Source organism: Lingula anatina, chromosome 1, assembly GCF_051362555.1.
Source record: "Lingula anatina isolate TDL-2025a chromosome 1, LinAna3.0, whole genome shotgun sequence".
Lineage (NCBI taxonomy): Eukaryota > Metazoa > Brachiopoda > Lingulata > Lingulida > Lingulidae > Lingula > Lingula anatina.
Window position 1 is genome coordinate 56,175,176 of NC_141767.1, and position 23,739 is coordinate 56,198,914.

A 23,739-nucleotide genomic window follows, 5' to 3' on the forward strand; every position below is an offset into this window, starting at 1 on the left:
AGGTCTAACGTGACGTGTTTGGGAGTTAACTGTAAAGGGACCAGGAAATTATATCGAAAAATACTAAATAAACACTATATCATTCATACAATAAGATTACTTTTTAGACCATCAACGACGGGTCATTTTGGAAGAACGTTATTGTACCATAACTTTTCCATGGCGCTTAAATGCGCATGCGCACAGCATACTTACAGCGCCTCCTATCACATTGACTTGTTTTCAAGTCAAGAAACCGACACAGCAAGTAGAGGGGTATCCTATGTTACACGTTGTGACTTATTCAGGCGGTTCTTAATAATATCTAAGGTAATTTATAACCCCTTTAGTGGCGCTTGTATGTCTTAATTTTTTCTTCAACAGAGGTTCAGAATGTCAGACAGTGTGTGTAAGTTGTACTGGTAGTTGTAGTAGTAGTACTACTGCTCATGTGCTAGACGTACAGTATGACAAGACATCGTACCCGCTTTATCATGATTTCAAATCTGTCGCTCTTTTGTAGGAATGCCCTGTGGGTTAGAGTGAATAGTATTTATGCTGTAAGGCTCTGTATGAAGGTATGTTTTTGAGTTGTCTGCCTCTGGTAGTCACCCTGAGCTTCAGAGCTAACTTGACACTAACCTTTTCACTGTAGCCTATATCTCCATCGTGTCAAGTTACCTCTGACCAGATTCGATTGCCTCCGCCGCCCGCCAATCAAATTTAAAAGCCCGCACTCAATGACTCATTAAACGATCTAGCCAATGAACGCGAACGAGTCAAAGCGCGCTTTGTTCAAATCCGGACCAATCAAAGATAAGGCTGAATATCAGGGACTTGCCGTAACCTGTGGGCAGCACGCAAATAACATCGTCTCTCAGTAGATAATGATGCAGGGCCTCAAACTGCTAGACCCTATGGTTTCAATTCCGATTTACTCATATTTTGCAAAGAATCAAGAGATAACTTAACACATTCTTTTTCGTAGTCACTCGCCTTGCTTTCTTTGTGTACGGTAATACACTCGGAACTACTCGGATGTCTCCGCACTCGACAATAACTTTGTTGTTAGTATGGAGCTTGCGGAATCAGCCGAGGATTGCCGATTGACGGTCAACCAATCAGCGTTTTCACCAAACTTTGGTGAAAAATTTTGAAACATGGATTTGATTGGCTTATATAAACTAGGTCAAACTATTTTCGTCAGAGGTAACTTGACACGATGGAGATAGGCTACAGTGAAAAGGTTAGTGTCAAGTTAGCTCTGAAGCTCAGGGTGCTGGTAGTAGACAAACATGAAAAAAATATATAAACAAAAAAAAATGTGCCAAGTGTATGTGAGCAATATATATATATTGCATCATTATTAGAATCCTTACTTCTGGACCTGGGGCCTGGATAGGTAACTCATATCCTATACTAATAGTCATCAATATTGTGATATTTTTTAAGAGACCATTCCCAGAGACTATCGTACTAACTTTGGATTGATCCATCAACAAGGGGATTCTCACTAAATCGCTATCAATTTAAGTGGCTTAACCTACTAAAACTGTTAGGGGGTAATTAAATACCTGAGGCTGAGCGCGAAAGTTCACAAAAGTTAATTACCCCCTAGCTGATTTGGTATGTGTGATAGCTGCATAAGTTGATAGCAATTTAGCATGAATCCCCATGAAGTTAGACCTATCCTGTTGGATTGATCTAGGAATGGGAACCCAGCCTAACTTCTGTTTTACCCCCACTTCAGATATCACTGAAAATTTGTTTAGGTTTATGCCATAACAATATTTGCTATAGCCCTTAGAAAAGTTCTTAGTCCACTTGTCCTTAAGGAATGACAAAATCCTACTAGTAATTGCTGTCTCTCATATTCTGTATACCTTATTTATTGTTGTTGTTCATTGGGGATAAGGAACTTCAAATAAAATAAACCTGGGAGGGGAGTATCTAATAAGGAGTGTTGAAGTGGGCAAATCTTTATCAGAGACTTGGTTTTATGGGGATGTTAATCTTCAAGATGTAAGTTTCAGTTGTTCAAAAGAATCTTTTGATTTCAAACAGTTGGCAACGTGCCCTTTGTGCAGGACTTTGAATAGTGAGTTCCTATTTTGGTTAATGCTAGATTTGAAGCAGTTTGGGTCCATACTGAAAAATTGAGTGTTTATCATATGGCATATATGTATTTTTAGGTATTATATGTTACTTAAAGGTTATTTAATGCTCATCAGCCATGTAGGCTATGTAAATGTTGATGTTTCATCTTCTTTTCCTTCTATTATCCAATTGTTAAATCTTTTACTAGAGAGTAATTGAAAAGCATGCAAAAGTCAAAATTTCAGGCTGCTTAACAATGTGATATATATAATTACCCCTGAAGTGAATATCTTTTTCACTTAAGCTACTGTTTATTTTGTAGAATATACATTAAGTTTTGGTGATTGTTTATAACAGATAGAATTATAATCGGGATTTTTTTATTATTGTTTGTCTTGTACCAACTTGGCTCAGGTGTTATAGGTTATTTCAGTAACTCATTGTCCCTTTGGTCTTGTAAAGGTAACCATCCATACACTAATGTCTTTTTGCATGAATATCTCTGACCAATCACATGAGCAGTTAGCAAGAAGAAATGTTGATTGTAGTGGTTATTTACCTTAATTGAAGGAATCACTGTCTGTGAAATGTACTTAGTCGTCTGATGGATGGGAGGTAGATTGTTGTTTGTCAGTATTAGCACTGCTGGATCTCAGACATCAAGAAGAGCGGTGCTTTTTTTCCTTTTATCCTTTTAGAATTTTTTTTCTGCTCAAAGAACATTTCTACATGCTACATGTAATTTGGGCCATTTGCTATGCAGTGTTTCTGAAACATGCTTCTTTAACCCTCATTGTGTCTCTCCTTTCCTTTTTGAAAGGGGTTGTTTCCAAATATGGTATGTCTTCTTGATTTTAAAAGGTTGGGTGAGGGGAGGTTTATATAGGATAACCTTTAGTATCCTAATTTGTTTATAATCTGTGATAGCAAAAACATGTAACCATGGTGCTGGGTTCTTTGTGTGTGAGATATAGAAGTTAGGACTTTTAAATGCTTGGTAACAATCTGTAGGGCAGCAACAGGGGCGTAACCAGGCATACGCACGGATGCACTGTGCGTACAATTTTTTGAGCCAACCATGATGTCATTCTCCATAAATTCAGTGTATTTTTCACGGAATATAATCGTACCTGGGAATTTTCAAAATCTGTGCGTACAATTTTAAATGGTCTGGTTACGCCCCTGAGCAGTGATGCCAGATTCAATCAAATATCATTTGATACCAGACATGTAGCTAACCATTGAATTCTGATTACCTATTGGTAAATATTACAAATAAATATCTATTGCAAAGTATCGGAAAGATTGGCTATGCCATGATGGGAATACTTTGCAGTTGTTCAGAGTAATAGATAGTAATTGTTATATGGGGTAGCACTAGCAATTTTTTTCACTTAGCCAAATCACTACTTTTTCATTACTTTTTCCAAAATGGTTTAAATTTGACTAAAACAAATCATATCAACCCTATTTTGTTAAGCCAGTTGAAGTCAGTTTTAGCATTTGGCTAAATTGGCAAGTGTTAGTGCTACCCTTAGGTTATAGAAACATTTGTTTTTATTGATGCAAGTAACTGTCTATAAAAAGACTCGTCCATTGATAACATTCAAATTCATGTATCTGCAAGTCATTTTTTTCAATGTCAAAATAAAAAGGTTCTTGGTTGTAAATTTATGTCCCTACAGATTTGCATGAGGTGTGCACATACCCAGAGAGAGAGAGAGAGAGAGGGAGAGAGAGAGAAAGAATATCTTTACTGTTTTTGATAGGAGGAAAAAATGAAAACTTATATATTTCTTTTCTTTTTTTTCTCTCTCTTTCTTTTTTTTTTTTTTTTTTTTTTTTTTGCACAAAGGGATCACGTAGTCTCAGTTACCAAGTTTCAAGCTGCAGAAAGCTTTACATAAATGAATGTCTTGTGCTGTAATTGTAATATAGCAATATTAGAAATCTTCTACTTGGATGGTATTGAAAACTTAAACCTTAGTCCTTTCTTTGCTAATGCCAAGCTGCCTGGTTTATTGCTTGCAATTTAACAATTAGTATTCATCACATTCACACACCTTTAGATCCTGTTAGATGGAGAACAAGTCACCTAAATATGTCTGATTGTTTGTCGTAAGTATATGTCAACACTGCAGTATCGCAGACACAAATATTTTCTGTGTTTAAAGGTTGTTTTGCTTGTTCTCAAGTAGATAAGGGACACTTCCTGGTGTTTGTTTTCTCCCCCACACCTGGGCACAGGTAAAACATATGGTCAGCATACAGGCAGTAGTCTCGGGTAGTCTTGCACTGTCTGTAGCATACTTCAGTATACCTCTGAAATGAGCAGCAGGAAGTTTGTAGTACTCATTCATGTCTAGGTAAGTTGTGCCCTGATGAAGGGAAAAGAGGTAATAGAAAATTTGTTACATTTTGAAAATGTTTTACATAACCCAGTGATGGACTTGGAGTTATTTATTTTGTGACCAAGGCAGACACAGGCTATAGGAATTTAAGGTTAATATGTAGTTGGGTTTGCTAGATAATAATAATAATAATGGCATTTGTTGTGCTGTATATTTAGGGAAAAAAGAATGTAGTTCCATTTGCTAGGAGGATAGCAGGGATTATATGAAGAGGATCTAGTTACATGTTTTTTTAATAATGATGCTGGAAAGCCACAAGTACTGGTCTTAATAATGGATGTAGATATGAGAAATGAAAGGACCAACAGGCACAGTGACATGTCTTTAAGTTGATGAGCTGTGGAGGCTGAACACAGCAAAAATGAGTATGGTAACAGTATCCAACAAGAGCATGTATTTGAATAAATTTAAAGTTAAACTATTTTATTGCCCTTCAAAGATGGAAAAGGCTGAACAAAAATTGAATTATTCAAGGATATCAAATTGAAGGTTTTTTTAAGCACAAAAGTTATGTATGGTAATATTGGCAAGACTTGTTCTTATGTTATGTTAATGCTTGGTTGCTGAAGAGTGAAGAATGTGGTAACATGAGACAGACACTTAAAGGTGGAGCCTATTGAAATAAATAATAGGGTGGGACGAAGACATTGATTGCAGTGTAGCAGTAGATGGATGCTGAACACTCTACCTGAGACATACCAAGACCATATCTGTCCTCTGTCAGGCAATGTGGGGAGGGTGTATGCATTCATCACAACCTCGTAACTTAGATAACATTATTTACACTTGGCAGTGGCCAGGTTCTGAAATTTCATAGCTGTGTCATATACATGTGTGGGGATGTATGCTTGTGTTATGTATTGCAGGCAGGCAGGTGAGTTTTGACTTTTTTACTTACCCTCTAGTTTTCTGCTGTTTAAATTTTGCACTCTGTATCAACATTAAAAACACATTGACAATCATTTTAAAGCATTTTTCCCTGTGAAATTGGATCAAATGAGTAATTGGTCCTAATTGCACTGTGAGAAAAAAATGCCAACCTTGTAATTCCATTGGAGTGTACTTCATCTTGATCAATTCTTATAATGCACCCTTTACCACTTCCTGCAGCAGAGCAAACCCTTTAAAAAGCACAAAAAGTGTGATAATGCATTAGATTTTGGGAATATTTGAATGTAAAATTGACTGTGTCTAACGTGGCAACTGTAATTTGACTGGGAGTAAAGTTCTGTCATTAGCAGCAGCTTTTCAACCATAGAGAGTAAAGAAGTGTGTGTTGGTTTTCTTGATGAGAGAAATGTCTCTGTCTTGTAAAATGTCATATTTCTGACAGTTAAGGTATAGACAAATGTCAGAAATAGGTATATTGATCAATATCATTTAAGTAAGGAAAGTTAAGGAGTTATTGTATGCATTGCTGACATCATTTGATTACTATCAGGTTCATTGGGGAGTTTGACTTAAATCAGGTGTCAACTTCCATTAAACAGGCCATTTAAAAGTTGACTTTCAGTAGATGAATGGAATTTCAAACCACTTGCCGTCTCAGTAGGTAGCATTGACAAAAATTTTGAAGACAAGTTGAAAGGATTGTGCAAGGGAAGGATTAAAAAAAGGAAGAAACGCATATCTAGCAAATTAAATCGAAGGAAAGGCTGAGCTAGTGTCTTTTTGTTCTAGTTCTCAGCATTTATGAAATTCTGTTCAAATAAAAGAGACAATTTCAGTAAGTTCTGTTTAATTCTATTTATATCCATTTACAACCCAGTGTGTAGTTTATGGCCAGTTTTTTATTCACTAATGAATCTGCTGTGCCTGGAAAAAGCATCACTAATTTGTGTAAGTTGCCAAAGGGTCTGTTTTTGAAGTCGTGAGCCAGCAAATATTAAGCCTTCAGGTCCAAGCTGAATGAAATGACTGGTATACTAAGGCCTGAAGACTGTTATCCTTTGTGTTTTAAAAGTTCCAACTTGGCTCTCTAATTAACCTTTTCAGTCAATGCGAAAAACCCTCTAAAACCCTACTTTAGAACAAAGGATTAATTTACCTACTAATAATGCTGAAAAAACAGAACTGATTTCTTTGTCAGACTGGGGGCAGAGAAGGGCAGAGATGTTTCATTGAGGCAGGAAAATGGAGCTTAGTTAATGTGGCAAGTAGAAGTCTCCTGACAGTTTGTAATGAAGACTTGTCAAGTTACCCACTACTAGTCTGTCTGCAACTCTACAGTGGGTTTCATCTTTCACTCAATGCTAGTATCAGATGTGCTGGTGAAGTTGCTCTCCATTTGGATTGTATTGATGTTTTGTGGAATGTTTTGAACTGTGGCTTGCTTATACTGCTGTAAAGGAGCAGGAGCCCTGGCAAGTGAACTTGTCAGTGATCTGATTACACTCACTCTTGGGTAGATAGAACAACTGACAGTTTTCCAGGTAGCATAGGAACTAAATTCATTTCAGAACACTGTCTGTGACAGGTTTTGCCTGTAGTTAAACTTTAAACTTCATCCCTCTCACAACTTATCAGGCATGCAGCACAAGATGAGCAGAAGCTTTAAAGAGTGAATTTCAAAGAACCAGCATTAATGTTTTTCAATTCATTTCAGAATTGGTTTTCTAGCAGACAAGATGTGAACTCCTAAAAAAGGCAGGAACAGACAGGAGAAGCATTTTACATATCAGCTGTGATGGAGAGTTGGAAACCTAATCCCAAGGCCCAGCCATTTGTGCCAAAGAGACATCACCATGGGTCCCTTCTGCCTCACAGGTCCCATGTGTCCCAGTCCAATAGGAGACGTATGCTAACCAGAGTTTTTCAGGTCAGTTGCTTTTAATTTTGACTCAAAATTTACAGTTTAGCTGCTAACTTTTTTTCAGAGGTTTGATGTTGTCTTGCATGATCTTGCATTAGAGGTTAAGGAATCGAGATTTCTGACCAATATTCCATCATGGTGCAGATGTCCTAGATCAATCTACTGTTGCCCTCTTTCTTTGCATAGTAGATTAAGTATGTTTCATTTAAAAGATAATTGCATTTTTATGCATGGTGATACTATCACTGTGTAAGAACTGAATTTCAGCTGTTCTGATGAGATTTAAGATGACAATCAGTTTTGTTTTATGAGGTTTGGGAGAGAAGTCAATTGTGTGGTAAGTGTTCATTTAAGATGTGCTGATTTAATCTATGAGTCATGCCTAAGTGAAAGTTTGTTTGCCATGTTTATGAAGTTTACTCCACCCGAATAACCACAAAAACTTATAGGTGGACAGAGTTTCAAGATTGATCAGATGTTGCTTAAATCAATTGTTGCATTCAAAAGTATCATCTAACTCCCTTGGTGTGGATATAAAGGCCTAGATCTAAGCATACTTGTTTTTAATTAAGCATACAATTTTGTCTTATCGCTTATGCTGTTGCAGATAAAACCAGTGTAGCTTTCTTTATTTCTCAATTGTGCTTATGCTTTAGTAGCAATTCTGCAGTAATAGATGTACTACAGTGGTTTCCAGACCAGTTTGTTTGATAGTTCTACAGCTGAAGGGCTACATAGGAAAATAAGTTTACATAATAGTCTACAGGAAAATTATAGCATCTGTAGTTTTCTACTGGTACAACATTGTCACTCTATTAAATGCAATGTTGAGTAAGAGATGTGTATGATCTACCTAATAGGTTACCGATACTGTACATACGAAAACAAATTGCATGTGCAAGTATTGAAAAATGTATAATTTGCATTCTGGCAATAAAGGTAGTACCTGGGAGAACAAGAGGACCAATGTGTGACATCAATATCATTAAGTAGCACTTCAGTGCTAGACCCATGTGTTGTTGATTACATATGGCAAATTTCATTTGAAATGTCATCAGGTTTTTCTCTGAAGTGTCCTCCTCTAGTGTCCTAGGAAGAAAGGCGCTACTTATAACCTTGCACTTCTGTATTTGTTTTATAACACTGGCATCTAGGTGTGTGCGTCATCATCTATTATCACAGTGCAGTTTTACATGTTTTATGATTCTAGCAAATTGTTCAATAACTCGGAAAATGAATACCAGATTATTATTTTTTTTTGGTTGATTGATGGAAATAGCAGTAAAGGATGTTGACTTGGAATGGATTAAGTATTGTGATTTATGTACATGAAAAATATATAAGCTCTTGTGGCAACTGTGCATAGTAAACCAGCTGCTTTTTGGCCTAAGATTAGTTTTTAATATTTAAACCATCAAGTATGCAGGAGGTAAAAAGTTCAGGGCTGTGAAAGCTATGCCATTTTAAAGCAGTTAAGGCTGAAGAAATGATGTTAAATTCAGTAGAAGCAGTTGCTGTACATAGTCTACAGCCATTTAAGTCATCAAGTGTTCTTGCAACAGCTGTGCTGGTGAGAGGAGAGGCATCTCATGAATTATCCAGACCTTTGTATGTGTTTTTTTCCAAAGGAAGATATCCTCAGAAGAATTAGAAAAGCTAGATTTCACATAATACATAAATTTTCTGCACATGTTCACTTTTATCTTTAAATTTTAGATGGTTATGAAAAAAGATATAAATTTAAAACACATCCGTTAATACTTATAAAAAGGATTTTAATGTTCAACATCCATTATTGTAAACATTTTTCCATTGTGCAGATTAATTGCCAGTACTAGTCATGCATTCTGCAATTCTGCAAGTTTGAAAACAAGACCAAGTATTTAATTTGAAAACCAATTAACATCCCTTTCTTGAATGGAATCTGCCCAACACTCAGAACATTGCTGTCTGTTACCAGTGCCAGAGCCTTCAATCATTGGAAAGATTACTTTATTTGGTCTCAGAAGATTCTAGAGCTGATGCCAAACATAAGACTGCATTCTGACAATTTGAAAGATAGTATTATATCAAGATGCAGTTAATTTGATTGCCAATCAGAATTGATGTGTGTTTCTTCTAACTGTAGAGTGCAGTCATAAAATTCATTCCAGTGTTTTTGTATGTAAAGGCAATAATTTGATTTTGCACAGAATACACGCCTAGTTCTGATGCAAGTAATTGAGCATGTTGGTTGTGCTATTTATAGTTGAAACGAAAACAAGAAAATAGTTTGGATTTAGAGAAATGAAATAGATCAAATGAATATTAACTAAAATGTTATCTTTTTAGAGTAAATATAGAATATGGTCAAATAAATGTTTTTTCTCGCTACCTAATTGCTTTGTTATGTTTAAGTTTCTTTTTCTGAAATGCGTGAAGAAATGATTATACAATTCTGTGTTTTACTCTACTTTCAGGCTGGCTTGATTATAGTTCTGGTTGTAACAGTTGGCATCAATCTGACATTCATATTAAACACAAGTCACAAACTACAGTCTACCCAATCCACCTCAGGTAAGTCTTTCCACCAAATATGTCCTGGGCTCCAGCAGTAGTGAGATTAACCTTCTCAACTGTTGACTGCCTCAGTGAAATTGTCTGGCAGAGTGAATTTTTAATTTTGAGGTAAAATGCGGACTGAAAAGAATATATGTCAGGCCTTAGGCATTTGCCAGTAATAAAGTTAGTAGCTTACTTTGATTTTTCTTTATCTATTACCAGCTGGCTTTTGGTGAGCAGTGGAGGGAAGACATTTAATGACTACAGTTGGGCCTGCTCTCAGAATTAATTGTTTAAAAAAGCATTAAAATTATTTCTTAGTGGTCTGCTATTGGATTTCTGTAGCCAGAAGTTTTTCCCAGCAAAGAAAGGTGAAGTCAGGTGTAATATTAATCAATTTATAGGGGTGCAACTAGATGTTTTTCTTGAGAAAAGTCATTAGTTGCTCAGCGATGTGTTTTTAAAAGATAAAGCAAAGCAGTATTTCATGGTAATTCTTTTCACAAAAAAGGTGGAATTGTTTTCATGAATTGTTGATATTTTTTATGGCCTTTTGATCGATAAAAGTAATCAAGACAAAATGGTGGAAAATTTACCCCATATTTCATTTGAGTGAATATAAAATTTCTTTTTTTGTCTATTCAAGTATTAAATCTGGTTATTGTAATGTTTTCTTCTCTTTTTTGCTTCTAATTTAAAGTGTTTTTTATTCTCCTTAAACCAGCCCCTGCTGCGAGGTGTAATGGTTTTGGTTATTATATATCAACAACAAAGAGCGGCACATAAGCTGGTTGTTAGTGTAAGTGAGAACCGAAAAAGGTTGCCCAATTCTAATTTTAAGTTCCATGAAAAAATCTTTATCCAAGCAATCAGTTTTAAGTTTTCAATAAATCAAGGACAAATAATCAGTATTTTGGATACTTTTAATTTGGTTGCATGGAGTGAATTATATTTAACCATGTTGGATAGAAGTAACTTCCTAGCATGAAGTAAGTGTTATAAAGAGAACCCAGGCCACTCTGATCTAAATCTAAGTAGTAAGTAAAATGCTACAAGATGATGAAATCTAGTAACCCAGACTGATGTATCAAAATCATGCTGGGAAACAAAAACCACCGCTTAACACAGGCCAATGGAGTCTGTGGCAGCAGGCATGAATGTGTGAAATTGCCACTAACATTGGTTGTCTGCTGGAGGGTAAACTCACAGATAGACCCACTGGGTAAAGTGTTTGTAATCGACTTAGGAGAGATTTGCATAACCTTTCTTTAATTTTAAAGTGTTTGCAGCATTTGCCATATCATGCATAAGTCATCAAAATCATATGCACCCCATTTTATGTGCAGAATCTTTTAATTTTCTCAACCTAAGTCAGGAGTGTATTTTCTTGTGTTTTAACATTAGATCCCCATCATAAAGCAATCACAGAAACAAGTTTTTAGTTTGGCAAGATTTGCCCTGGTGGATACTGTCAGCTGGCCTAATCTATACTGTTATAATACTTTACCTCAAAATGTGTCACACCTTGGGGCACACTTGTTCTAGTGAAGTATCTTGGTTGTTTGAACAAACAGCTTTGATTGAATAGTCATATTGGCATTGCTTGAAGAAACCTTTGATGTACACTTGCACCTTCTCAGTTTGTATAATTTCAAGTCATAGTATGTATCAAATAAGAAAAAGAAGCTGCTGCTGAATATTATTTTGAAAGAAGGAAACTTTGAAAAAAATCATATTCTTATAATCAAAAATAAATATTTAGTGTATTTTGATACCCAGGAACATTGCCCATAATATGTTTTTAGGCAATAATTTAAACAGAAGTTTTATTTTCCAAATAAGTGTAGTATAAGTGGCAAGAAGCCAATATGATCTAGTTTAGATTCTGAACATGCTATACTGACAGATACACTAGCTTATGTTTACAGCCTGGAGGAAGGGAGGCCAAATGTTTGCCTATGGTTTTGCATTCTATGTATAAAAACTAGAAAATATGGTAATGCATTCTTGATAAAACCAGTGCATAAAACTGTCCAGCAACTAAACACTGAAGTCTACTTACATACAATTCAGCAGAAATAGTTGCCTAAGTAAAGCATTTAAACAGATTCCAGAATCTAAATAAGTAAACTAGTTTGTACTTTTTACGTTGAAATAGTTGGGAAAACAATGCATAAAAGTATTAACAGTGTAGAAATGGAAACCTCTTTTTGCAAAATATACTCTCGCAGTAACAACATATCAAAAAGTGGAGCCCTAGTTACTCTCTTGAAATTAAATATATTTATTATAATAACAAAATTTGTGCCCCTGGTGTAGTCCATGTGTATAGCTAAACTATTATCATTGATCCTGGTAATTTTCAATAACAATGGATGTTATTATTGCCCTAAAGTTGGAGAAAATTGGTTGTCATAATTGCCAGGTTGATTGAGTTATCCCAGATGGGTGACCATCAGATAAACGGAAATTGCAGCTCATTATGCAAATTGCTGTATTTTTTCCTGTCCATATTTCTGGGAGGAAGTTCTGTGCTTCAGAATTTGATAGATAACTATTGATCCTGTCATGGGTGATGAGGCAGGGTTGATAACCCATTTGTGTTAATTCCTGTGGACTGGAGCCACACTGAGAGGAATTCACTGATTAACCAGATTGATCTGCTGTGCTGCTGTAATACTGGTGTTACAAGGCAGGAAATACTTCATCAACAAGAACTTTACTTCAGTCTTAAAGTTACATGTCAGTTTGAAGAAAATGTATTGATATGATAATATTTAAATATTTTAGTGTATTTTCTTTACAAATGAAACTATCTGCATGCAAACAAAATCTCACCAAGATTAGCCATCATCCTTTTCCACTATAGGTACAAAATGACAGTCTTTATCATATTAAAGTCTACTTTGGACATTATAGCAACATTCTGTAGTTAATGTCTCACTTAAAGGACAGAAAATATCAGATGTTTTTATCACTACTGTAAAGCTTATGCGGTTTGAAGTAATTGATATAAAATGTTATTCAATCAGAAAAAATGTTTTTTTAACCTTAAATTATGAAAGTTGCAGTAGAAGGACTGACAGATCTCAGAGTAGTATTATAGTTTGATATCACAAGCAATCCATCTGTAAAGAGTAGATGTATTTTCTTTTTTTCTGATGCAATTTTTTGGTCATGAAATGTGACCCCATATATCATACTGGAATACTTAACCTTTGCCCACCCTGTATTGTAGTATTTATCTTACTGTATATGTGGGCTGTCACGGCTGTGTAATGTAATTTACATATTAACTGCTGTGCATGGCAAAGAAAGACTAAGAGTATTTAAATTCTTATTATTCTTGGTGCATACATACAGACATACACAACCATGAATTACTTGGACTGACTGTGACATTTAGAGGGATGCCTGCATATTTACTGTTTAGTTTGTTCTTTCTGGTTTCTATAGGTCCTCCATATGTTCCCAGCAAAGATGAATTTGCCAACAGTGCTGGACGTAAACCACTGGAGAAACCCAAAGTGTTGGCCCTGGACATTATGTCTTCACAGAGCAAGGTCTCTGTTACTGTAGATGGAGCCACGGTGAGTTCAGAGGATGATGACATCTTCAGTGTCATTTAAGTTTTACAACAAAATAAACCAGCTAAATGGATCAAATGATACTTGGATTAGCTTTTATTGAAGTCACAGTTTCTTATTTAGCAATTATATGTAATATAATTTGAGATAAATAATGATATAAATACTTTCTCCAATTTAAAGATCTTAGAAGATGCAGCACCAGGGGCTCATGGCCGAGGTATCCATGTTGTAGTTCTCAACCAAGCCACGGTAAAGATAAGACTTTGTTATCTAAAATTTTAGAATGCTAGAAACTTTATCACAACTTAGGGACCGTTAACATGGAAAGTCTATTTTCTAAAAGTCTATTTTCTATTTGCGGTATCTTGTGATCACGGAAGTAACTGGCCCACGCTGCCAGTAATTACGCCGCGGGATGTTCAGGGCACAGACCGTGATCACAATATACCGCGAATAGAAAATAGATTTTTAGAAAATAGACTTTCCATGTGAACGGTCCCTTATAGAACCTTGGTTTAAAGGGCAGAAGATGTAGCGTTAAACATGTGTCATAATGCTTAAACAAATGCATTAAAAAGTAAGATGCTGTTATTTAAATTTTTTATTGTTAAACTCACCACAGTGTTTTTCATGGTTATTCATGTTTATTTCCCTCCTCACCAGGGTGCAGTAATGGCTGACCGTGTGTTTGACACCTACTCCAAAAAGGAAGATGAGGCATTAATGTTGTTCTTGAACATGGTTACTCCAGGAAGAATACTCATATTTACTATAAAAGTATGTGTCACATGGTGTGAAGTTATCATATAATATGTATGAAAGAAAGTTAGCAATTGCATAGACTAAGGATAAATACTTAAAGTTGTAAAAATTTGGCTGCATGCTATTACATATGAAGTACATAGCAGGCTTATTCACTATAACTTTTTAATAGAATTATTTTACCATTTTGATCATGAAAATGATATGACTTTCTTAAAAAAAAGGACAAAATTTATAAATTGATGGTATGAAACAAGATAAGCAAAATTTCTTCATTATGAAAGATAATGACCTGTATTTTATTGAACAAAAGTTATAAATATGATAAGAATTGACATTTTTGTTTCAGGATGAAGGTTCTTTTAGTCTCACACACCGTGCTCGAGACTACCTGGTAGCTGCAGGCAGCACTAGGGTTAAGGGTCTTGAATACAGGGACACATGGGCAATGGTCACATACAAAGGGGGTGAGTAGACTTAAAAAAAGCAGCTTTTAGAATCAATACAAAAATGCCTATTGTACAAATACAGAGCAGGCCCAGGGGGTTTGAAAGAACTGCCCTTTTTGTCAGGTTCTGGTTAAAATTTGATCTCTGTAGATTAAGGTTTCATCTTAAAAGGCCCTTCTTTCGGAAAAAGAACCCCCTTTTGAAATTGCTGGCTACGGGGCAGCAAAGGATTGTAGGCAGTGATCAACATTGAAAATTGCAATGGGAATTTATGTAAAAATTTGTCTGTTCTGCAGGAGGGACAATGTTTGATTTAATTACATATATATACTCCTATAGGGAAATCCATTACAAGAAGTAGACCCCACGTAGTCATTTGCAGCTTGAAATTTTATGTCATAGATGTGTTTCACAGAAATTCTTTTGGTGTGTTTACTTAATGTTACTTCGACTGAAGCAAAACAACCTAGTCGAAATCAATTTTTGTTCAAAGATCAGTAACCTTTGGTAACTTATTGTGTGACTGTGAGATTGATGTGCCAGGTTTTTCTATCAAATTTTACCCTAAATTTCATTTCAACTTCCTAAAACAATCTGACAATAGTGTGAATTTGTATCATTACATATCAACAACTTCAACAGTTAATAAACCTCTTTTTCAACTGATTATGCAAGAGGAACACCAACAAATAATCAGTAGTAATTAAAACTGTGGATAGGTGGTATAGATTTTTCCTTACTGATCTCTAGTTACTGTGGTAAATATTGGCTGCTTCTAAAAGACAATTTAAATTTAGCAGGCTTGTGATATGGGGTCTCCTGCATATCAGCTGAATTGGTGTTAGTAATAAAAAATGAAAAGCAAGAAGGAAGATTTGTTGAGCAAATTGAGATGCATGCAGAAAATCCAAGATCCCTTTAGGCAGACACCCACTATTGGATTTGAAATGTTGCTATTTATAACTGTCCTCCACAGTTCTCAATTAATCCATATTGCACTGATCAAATCAGTCGTATTTACTTCATTGGAGATTTTCATTGAGTTATTATTTTTTTCATTATTTTCAGAATTAAGTTTTTTGTTCACTTAATATTCCCATAAATCAGTAATCGTGATATTGTATTTTCTTCTGGCGCTAAGTACCTATCTCTGATGCCAAGAGGTGGAGTGAAATTAACTTTCTAAATACTCACTCTATCGGTTCTAGTATTGACATTTTTGAAGATAATTGTGCATAAGAGTTTTAGCGGACCAAACAGCAGTAAGTCTAAATGCCAGCAGAGGAGAACACATCAATTAGGAGCCACTCTATTTGATTTTTATTGGTTTTCCTGTGCTATGTTTTCTATTAGAGGGAATGAAGTTGGCTTCTTCTCAGGAAAAAAAATGTGTAATCACTTCGAGGGTGTGGGAAGTTTGTCTTATCTGATTTGAACTTGTACAAAAAAAACAGAGATTTACAAGGTGAGAAGTGTATTTAAATAGCTTTACCTCTCTGAAAATAAAATTCAAGACATCCATATCAATAGAAAATGTATGTGAAAAAAAGTTTCTCTTAAGAAGTCCTGTTTTGCAAAGAGACAAAAACGTAAATCTTTTGATAGTTTTCCTATTGAGATGTAACAATGTACAAGTATTAATCCCAAAAATTGTAAACATGACTTAAATTGTTTTGAAAGTGTTCCTCAGCTGAATGTACTGGTGTCAAGAAGACTATGTTGCTGCATTCTTTCAGTAACAGTATATGATACTTTGATAGAATAGATGTAATGAAGTGCCAGTAATTGAAAGATTATTGGAAGTGAATGCATATTGATGTAACTGTTAGGTAGACCTTGACACTATTAAATCTGTTTAAATTGAATCAGCAGATCACATCAGTCATTGATTTCTGTGGAAGAAACTCCATTAAGATGATTGCTTTCCAATAAGAGACAGAATCCTCGTGTTCTTCTTCAGTGAACTGTGTCCATCATACATCAGTTCTAATACTGGCAATTGTTGAATTGGAAATCTGAATCGGGAGTTCAAGCAATAGAAGATATCATGATGGTTTGATGAAGTCATATTCAATATCATGCAGTTTGTCAATTATAGGTTAATAGATTATTGAAGAAAATTGTTTATTGTGTAACGGATCCAACTGGGAATGTTTTCTGTCTCAGTTGATTTGGAGGATAATTAATTTGGTTATGAAAGGGATTTTATTTCTAGGTTTTGTTTTTCTTAGAAATTTTTGATCACGTTTTATTGCCAACTGTTGGTTTCACATGCCTGCTTTAACCCTCCATCACACCTGTCTGATTACCTGTTTGTAGCCTGTTATGTTATTGTTCCAGATGGTAAAGCTTTAGCAGAAGACCACAACCATTCTGATAATTTCCAGGAGTGGGCAGAAGCCGTGCTGCTCAAAGTGGATGTACCACTCAAGGAAAAAGAAGGTGGCTGCAACAATTGCATAACATTCTTTTGAATAGAGGTGTTGGATAAAGTTATATTGTTCATGTTGCTGAAGTCAAGAGAAGGTTGCAAATGAATGACATAACAAAGAATTTACTTAGATTGCACTCTTTTCAAATCCCAGCTTTAATGAGAAGGTGACCTTGAAAGAAAGTGTTTTTATCTATATGTCATTAGTATATTTGTCTAAAAAGGTTAGGTAATTTTCACTTAGTGATTTAAAATATGTTACTGAGATAATAAATTAAGACTTCTCATATACACATTATCTTGATTTGGAGGCATTTAGGTCTTAAGGCAAGCATCTTTGGAAACTGATGTATGCATATTACTAACACCAGCATGATGCTAATAGACACATTTGAATTTATTACAGAACGTGGTTGTGACTGGCCTGATGATGAAGTGAACAAAAGACGCAGATCATTTTGTGACAAGGTGGAAGGCTATGGGAGTGTCTGCAGCTGCACTGATCCGGCTCCTATCACTTTTCAACCAGACGCTGTAAGTTGGTGTTGCTGTTGTTATAACAGTGCATAATGCACTCATTTTTAAGACTTTCCCTGATGTATAACATGCTGCTATTTCCTGTAGACATATATTGCCAGAGGAGTAGAAATTATGAAGAAACATTGCAACTGATATGTCTTGTAAATTGATTTTTTTCTGAAACACATATTCTTGACTTGTTAATGTGGTATATCATATTATTAGCTGAAATATCTGTAAAAGTCATAAAATAAAGAAAAAGTGATGTCATTAAAAATTGGTAGTTATTCTGTATTTTGGAAACATTTATATAATATTTTTTCAGATCTCCAACAACAAAGTATCTGATATCCCAGTAGCAGTGATAGCCAGTAACAGGCCACATTATCTCTATAGGTACTGTAATTTTCAGGAATATCGTAGTATCAGGGTTGGATTGATCAAGGAATTCCTTGATTTCCAGGAATTATCTTTTGACCCAGTCATTTCTCCAAAGTAAATCTCTGCTAGTAACTTTAAATTCTGTCAAATTATCAAAATTGTACTGTAAATCCAAACATTTGGTTTGAAAACTTCAAACAATTACCTTGTAATTGCACAACATAGATCTGGAACCTGAGGTTATCAGAACAACTGCAGTCAATGACAATATTAAGTGGACAATGTCAGGAGGCAAAAACTGTGTACAGAATTAACTGTTGATTCGCTGTTGTTTGGTTAAAATTTTATAGAATTTGTCAGGTAATATGAAGCCTGAAAGATGTCACATGTTTTTTTTCTTTTTTTTTTTTCAATCTTTAGGGATTCTTTTGGACTTGGGTATTAATGATGATGGATTCATTTACATTTCAGAATGCTGAGGTCTCTATTATCAGCTGATGGTGCCAACCCCAACTTGATTACAGTGTTTATAGATGGTTATTTTGAGGTGAGTAGTTTCTTGTTAATATCGGATTTGCATTTTTACTTCAGGAAAAATCAATGATCAAAGTTTATTGCATGTGAATTGCTTGTTGTTTTCTTTCTGAATTGCAATTGATTTCTCACAAGAGGGATATCAATAAAAAAATCTACTGATAGTAATTGCATGTAGCTGTTCTATCATTTATGGCATTGCTTTTATTATTAAATTTTTTTCATTTATCTATTTTTGTCTAAAGGGCTAGGCAATTAAGATATCAGGTATGTAGATGCAGTGGTAAAGACCTTGTAAATGAAGTCTTTCTGAAAATGCATTGGTCTTATAAATGTAATTTCTTTTACTTTGAAGATTTGATATAATTGCAGGAACCATTGGAAGTGACCAAGCTTTATGGCTTGCGTGGAGTCCAGCACACACCACTGGGGATCAAGAATGCCAGAGTTTGTCAGCATTATAAAAGCAGCCTGACTGCCACTTTCAATTTACATCCAGTAAGCCTCTTACTACTTAATACTGAAATTAGCTAAAATGTGTTGTGTCTTTTGTCCCATATATTTTTTTCTATACTGTTCAGTTGCAAAATGATAGAAAGTGTTTGCAAGAACAATGATACATTTCTTGTAAATATATTTATTATTCATTTCAAGAGTAAGAGATATTGTTTATGATATGTGGTAATTTTGTAATAAGTGTAAACTTTGTTTATTTTTAATTTTTGAGGATATGTGATTTTGTAATTGAAATTGATGTATTTTACAAAAGGAAAACCAATTCCAACTTGTTCCAGTGAACAGGTGGTTTTATTTTCCATTTCAGAATGCTAAGTACATGATCATTATAGAAGAAGACATGGACATATCTCCAGATTTCTTTGAGTAGGTCCTTGATGAAAGAAATCAATGTTTTCATAGTATCTACTCTAGATATGTAAAGATTTACAAAATAAAGATTTTTTGGAAAGTTATGTGCATTATGTATGTGAAATTAAATGGTGAATGTAAAATATACATTCTCTTTTCCAGTTATTTTAGTCAAACACTGCCATTATTAGAAGAAGATGAGAGTTTGTACTGTGTATCAGCATGGAATGATCAGGTATGGAGGTTGAATTTTTTGAAAATGATCTTTCTAGATTTTTAAGAAAACCAAGACCAAGTTAGTGAAGTTTAATTTTTTCAACAGGTTAGCTACCTTATAGGAGACATAATTGAGACTATAAAAGTCAATTAACGGATTTTCCTGGGGTCCGCCACCATTCTTTTGTACTAATCTACCAGTATGTCAAGTACCAACCAAATATTCCCAAAAGTTATACATTTTTTTATCATCATTTGGCTATAGCAGAGTGATTTGTATTCCTTGCATTGCTTGGATTCCTTGACTGAAAGTAAAGCTGTAATTTTCAAAATTTTATTGCTTCAAAGAGAGATATTGTGTTTTGGATATTTGCTCCCTTGATGCATCCCTGAGATGATGAAACTCCCATTTTAGCACATGTTAAAAAGAAAGTAAAATCCATTCAACATGTGTTACATAAATAATATGCTTTTTATGACAGAACATCAGTAACTCTAGAAAAAGAAATTTTACATGTGTTGAATTATTATTGTGGCGCTGCATGAAAAAAATGCACCTATTCAAGATCAATTAATAACAGGACACAAGTAGTTTATATGGAAGTGATTAGGTAACAGTGAATTTACATTTCTGCTTTCTTACTGCCAGGGTTATGATGACTCCTCCAAGGACCCCAGCCTCTTATACAGAATAGAGACAATGCCTGGGCTAGGTTGGTTGCTGAAGAAAAAATTATACAAGGAAGAGCTGGAATCAAAGTGGCCAACCCCAGAAAAAGTAAGAAAGAAACACATTGGAATAATATAAGCATAAATAAATCTCTAGCTGCTTTGGTGCCTGGGAAATTGTTTTTATATAGATATCCAAGTTTTTGATTGTAAATAAATGTCAGGACAAGGAAGCATAAATGGTGAATCGGTGTGATTACTTTATGTATTACGTACATTAAAAAAACGGTATGTAGAGTCACAGATGAAATTCTGGAATGAGATTAAAACTTGAAAAACTCGTCATTTCATGACCATGCACAAGATGAATTTATGCCTCTTATAATATTGATTTATATTTATATTATTTATTTATGAAATATTCATTTTATTCTGAAGCTGTGGGATTGGGACATGTGGATGAGAATGCCTGGACAGAGGAAGGACAGAGAATGCATTATCCCAGATGTATCAAGAACATTTCATTTTGGATCTGTTGGACTAAATATGAACCCATACTTTCAAGAAAGCTATTTTAGCAGACATAAAATGAATACACAGGCTAAAGTCAAGTTAAAAGCCATAGACAAGTAAGTTGATTCAGTCTCGTGTATAAGACCATGTTTAAATTTTATGCTTGTTATTCGAAGTTTGGATAACATTGAAAGTAAAATTATCCCTATTGTAAAGTTCATTGGTAATTTACATAGTTAAACACCACAAAAAATCAGTCATCATCTTTTCTTTTGTGTGTCATATGAGCATATTTATCACTTTATGAATTATTTGATATTTGCTTCCAGAATGAAGAAAGATGAGTATGAAAAGTTACTACATGACATAATACAGAGGGCCACAGTGCTGGATCACAGTGTAGACCCCTGCAATGAGTCATTTATTCCCGATATCAAAGCAGATGTCACTCATGTCTTATATATCAAGATGGATCATGCTTCTGATTTTTCTACTTGGAAAGGAATAGCCAAGGTTAGATAGTCTTATTAATGTTTTTGTGGTCATTTGGTGGTCATTTTACCTTCAAAAAGTGTATAGTTAAAAGTTATATGCTGTTATTCAGTCATGAGTTTTGTAATGTGAGTTACAGAAAAAGGCTTGATAATATCAGGTGTTGGCATATTTTATATTTTATCTTTTCAGTGCTTGAAACTATGGGATCTTGATATTCGAGGATTCCACAAGGTATGCACAGTTTCTGCTGAATCACAGCTGTAAATGTAATTATCTAATTCAGTTCGAGTATAAATGTCTTTATAAATGTCTTTACTTATTTATAGGATAAACTATTCTCTGTATTAAAGGGAAGTATTACATCATTCCATGTTGTAATTTTAGAGTACATGGAGACTGTTCCAGAAAGGAAATCCATTCATTGTGGTGGGCACCCCAGCAGCACCATACTCGTGAGTAGCCAGCTCTGTAGACATCATTTTGTTTTGTGTTTTGTCATCATTATAATAATGTTGAGGAACCTAACACTGCTGGACCAGTACTTTTACCATTAATGATTTAATTAATTAATGATAACCTCAGAGGTGACTTATTCATGTTGCAGATGTTATGTGAAATTACTCCGAGCGAAAGTTCAGGTTATGTAGTTGGCAGTTAAAGCAGACTGAAGTTATTTACTGTCTGAAGCAACTTATTGCAACTTTATTACTTTTTTTTTCTTAGAAAATACAAACCAGCTGAAGTTGTACCTCTCTATATCCCTCCACCAACAACTGCACCAAAGAAAGTATAGCACATTGATTTACAATACAACACAAGGGGAAAGGAAAACAAATTGAAAGAAATGAATGCAGCTTGTCATGATTGTGATAGTTGTGCTTACTGTAGCATTCTAAACTGTGGATGAGACTCCATAGAAGATGTAGATCAGTTTCAGAAGACTTTGTCAACATCAGAGAAATAGTGAATCAGTTAGGCAGAATTTGGAGAGAGCAAAGTGAATTGTGAAGTAATATTTTTGTGCCATGATGTAAGACAGTACTTTTTATGTTTTGTAAGATAGGTTTTCATTCCATTTACATGGACCTGAAAAGTATTTTTACAGCTTAATTTTTTTTTTCAAAAAATATGTTCGTCATTTATCAAAAACCATCAAATTATGAATATACAATATAAAGCCATGTTGTTTTTTTAATGTGTCAGCGTGTTAAGGATTAGGGCTGCAAAAGAATTTTGTTACTGACATGGTTAGGTAGAAAGGCAAACTTTCAGTAAGTTTAATAGCTTGTTTTGTGCATTTGTATGATTTCCTATTTTTGTCCTTTGTCCTTGCTATTTCTCTAATTTGTGATATAAGCTAAAGATCTGTTACATGTCATATCTTTGTGCATACAAGACAAGACTGCTAAAGACAAGAATTCTCATACAATGAGCAATAAATATTTTAATGCCAAGAGTGCATTAGAGTGTGATATACGTATATATAAATATGAATGTTTAAAGCACTTGTGGACATTCAAAAACTGATTTGTGGACATCTTAAAACAATTGTGTTGGACATTTCATGAATGTATTGAGGTGTATTCACAGTATGTTAAGTTAGGTGCTCTTAGTAAGTGGCTCAGTAGTTTAGAATGTACCAGATAATTGTGAGAAGATGGAGATTGATCTTTCTTCCCAGCATAAGTCAGTAACATACAGCATTTTATACTGTAAACCTAGAACAGATATTTTGTATTTGACATTCCATATTTAGTCTTATTTTATTGGATTTTAGCATTATGCAATTTACAACATACTTCAGGAAGTAATGGTTTTGTTATTATTAGTTGTTATATTGGTGTTGATAGTAGAACATGGCAATCAGTTTTTTTTATTTGTGTGTGTGTGTGCACAGCTTGGAAACTGATTTCAGACTTACACCAGTGCATAGTTTAAATGGATATCACAGCTTGATAAGAGAACCTCTGAATGTAGACATTTTGATCATGTAGTTAGCTTCTTTGTGCACCTCTGAAATGAAGCATTAAATCTAGACTGTTAGACAATCTGAATTATTGTCATAATTTTTAATTATAAATGTGATGATTAAGTATTGGGAAAATAATAATGAAGTCAAAAACTGTAAAATACTGAGGAGTTTTTATGAATCAAAATTATATAAAAATCTAATTTAAAGGAATAAAATTGGGAGTAACCTATGCAAACCTTAGAAACTGTTTTAAAACATCTATGTACCTAGCTAGACATAAATTTCTTTTCAAAGATTGTTACATGACCACTATTGTTATTCGTTTTTATGACAGTTGCAAGATTACAAGAAAAAAATGCATTCATGTCTAGCATGAGAAAATACCTAACTTTCATTCATGGCAGATCCAGTTTATTGTAAAAGGAAATACAAAAATAAACTACATTTGCTATGTTCATTTATGAAGACTTGCGTTTTAACGATTTCTGTTAACATTGAAAT

At 34.4% G+C, this 23,739-nt stretch overlaps 1 protein-coding gene across 5 annotated transcripts; it reads left to right on the forward strand.

Moving 5' to 3' along the window:
* The first annotated feature begins 263 nt into the window (after positions 1-263).
* On the forward strand, positions 264-23,695 carry LOC106169900 (protein O-linked-mannose beta-1,2-N-acetylglucosaminyltransferase 1-like). Of its 5 annotated transcripts, XM_087008985.1 has the most exons (21): positions 272-309; positions 503-557; positions 7,093-7,305; positions 9,759-9,855; positions 13,297-13,430; positions 13,611-13,679; positions 14,094-14,207; positions 14,542-14,659; positions 16,982-17,083; positions 17,479-17,606; positions 17,917-17,987; positions 18,444-18,519; positions 18,879-19,004; positions 19,330-19,388; positions 19,536-19,608; positions 20,239-20,367; positions 20,697-20,887; positions 21,101-21,284; positions 21,456-21,497; positions 21,651-21,718; positions 21,990-23,695. In XM_087008985.1, exons 3-21 carry the CDS (start codon positions 7,174-7,176, stop codon positions 22,057-22,059), a joined length of 1,983 nt encoding a protein of 660 aa, XP_086865111.1. In that variant the 5' UTR covers positions 272-309; positions 503-557; positions 7,093-7,173; the 3' UTR covers positions 22,060-23,695. The 5 variants fall into 5 exon arrangements, with proteins under 5 accessions (XP_086865116.1, XP_086865111.1, XP_086865106.1 ...); XM_087008990.1 differs by lacking the exon at positions 503-557 and having other exon boundaries at positions 264-309; XM_087008980.1 differs by lacking the exons at positions 272-309; positions 503-557 and adding an exon at positions 4,255-4,442.
* The last annotated feature ends 44 nt before the right edge of the window (positions 23,696-23,739 follow it).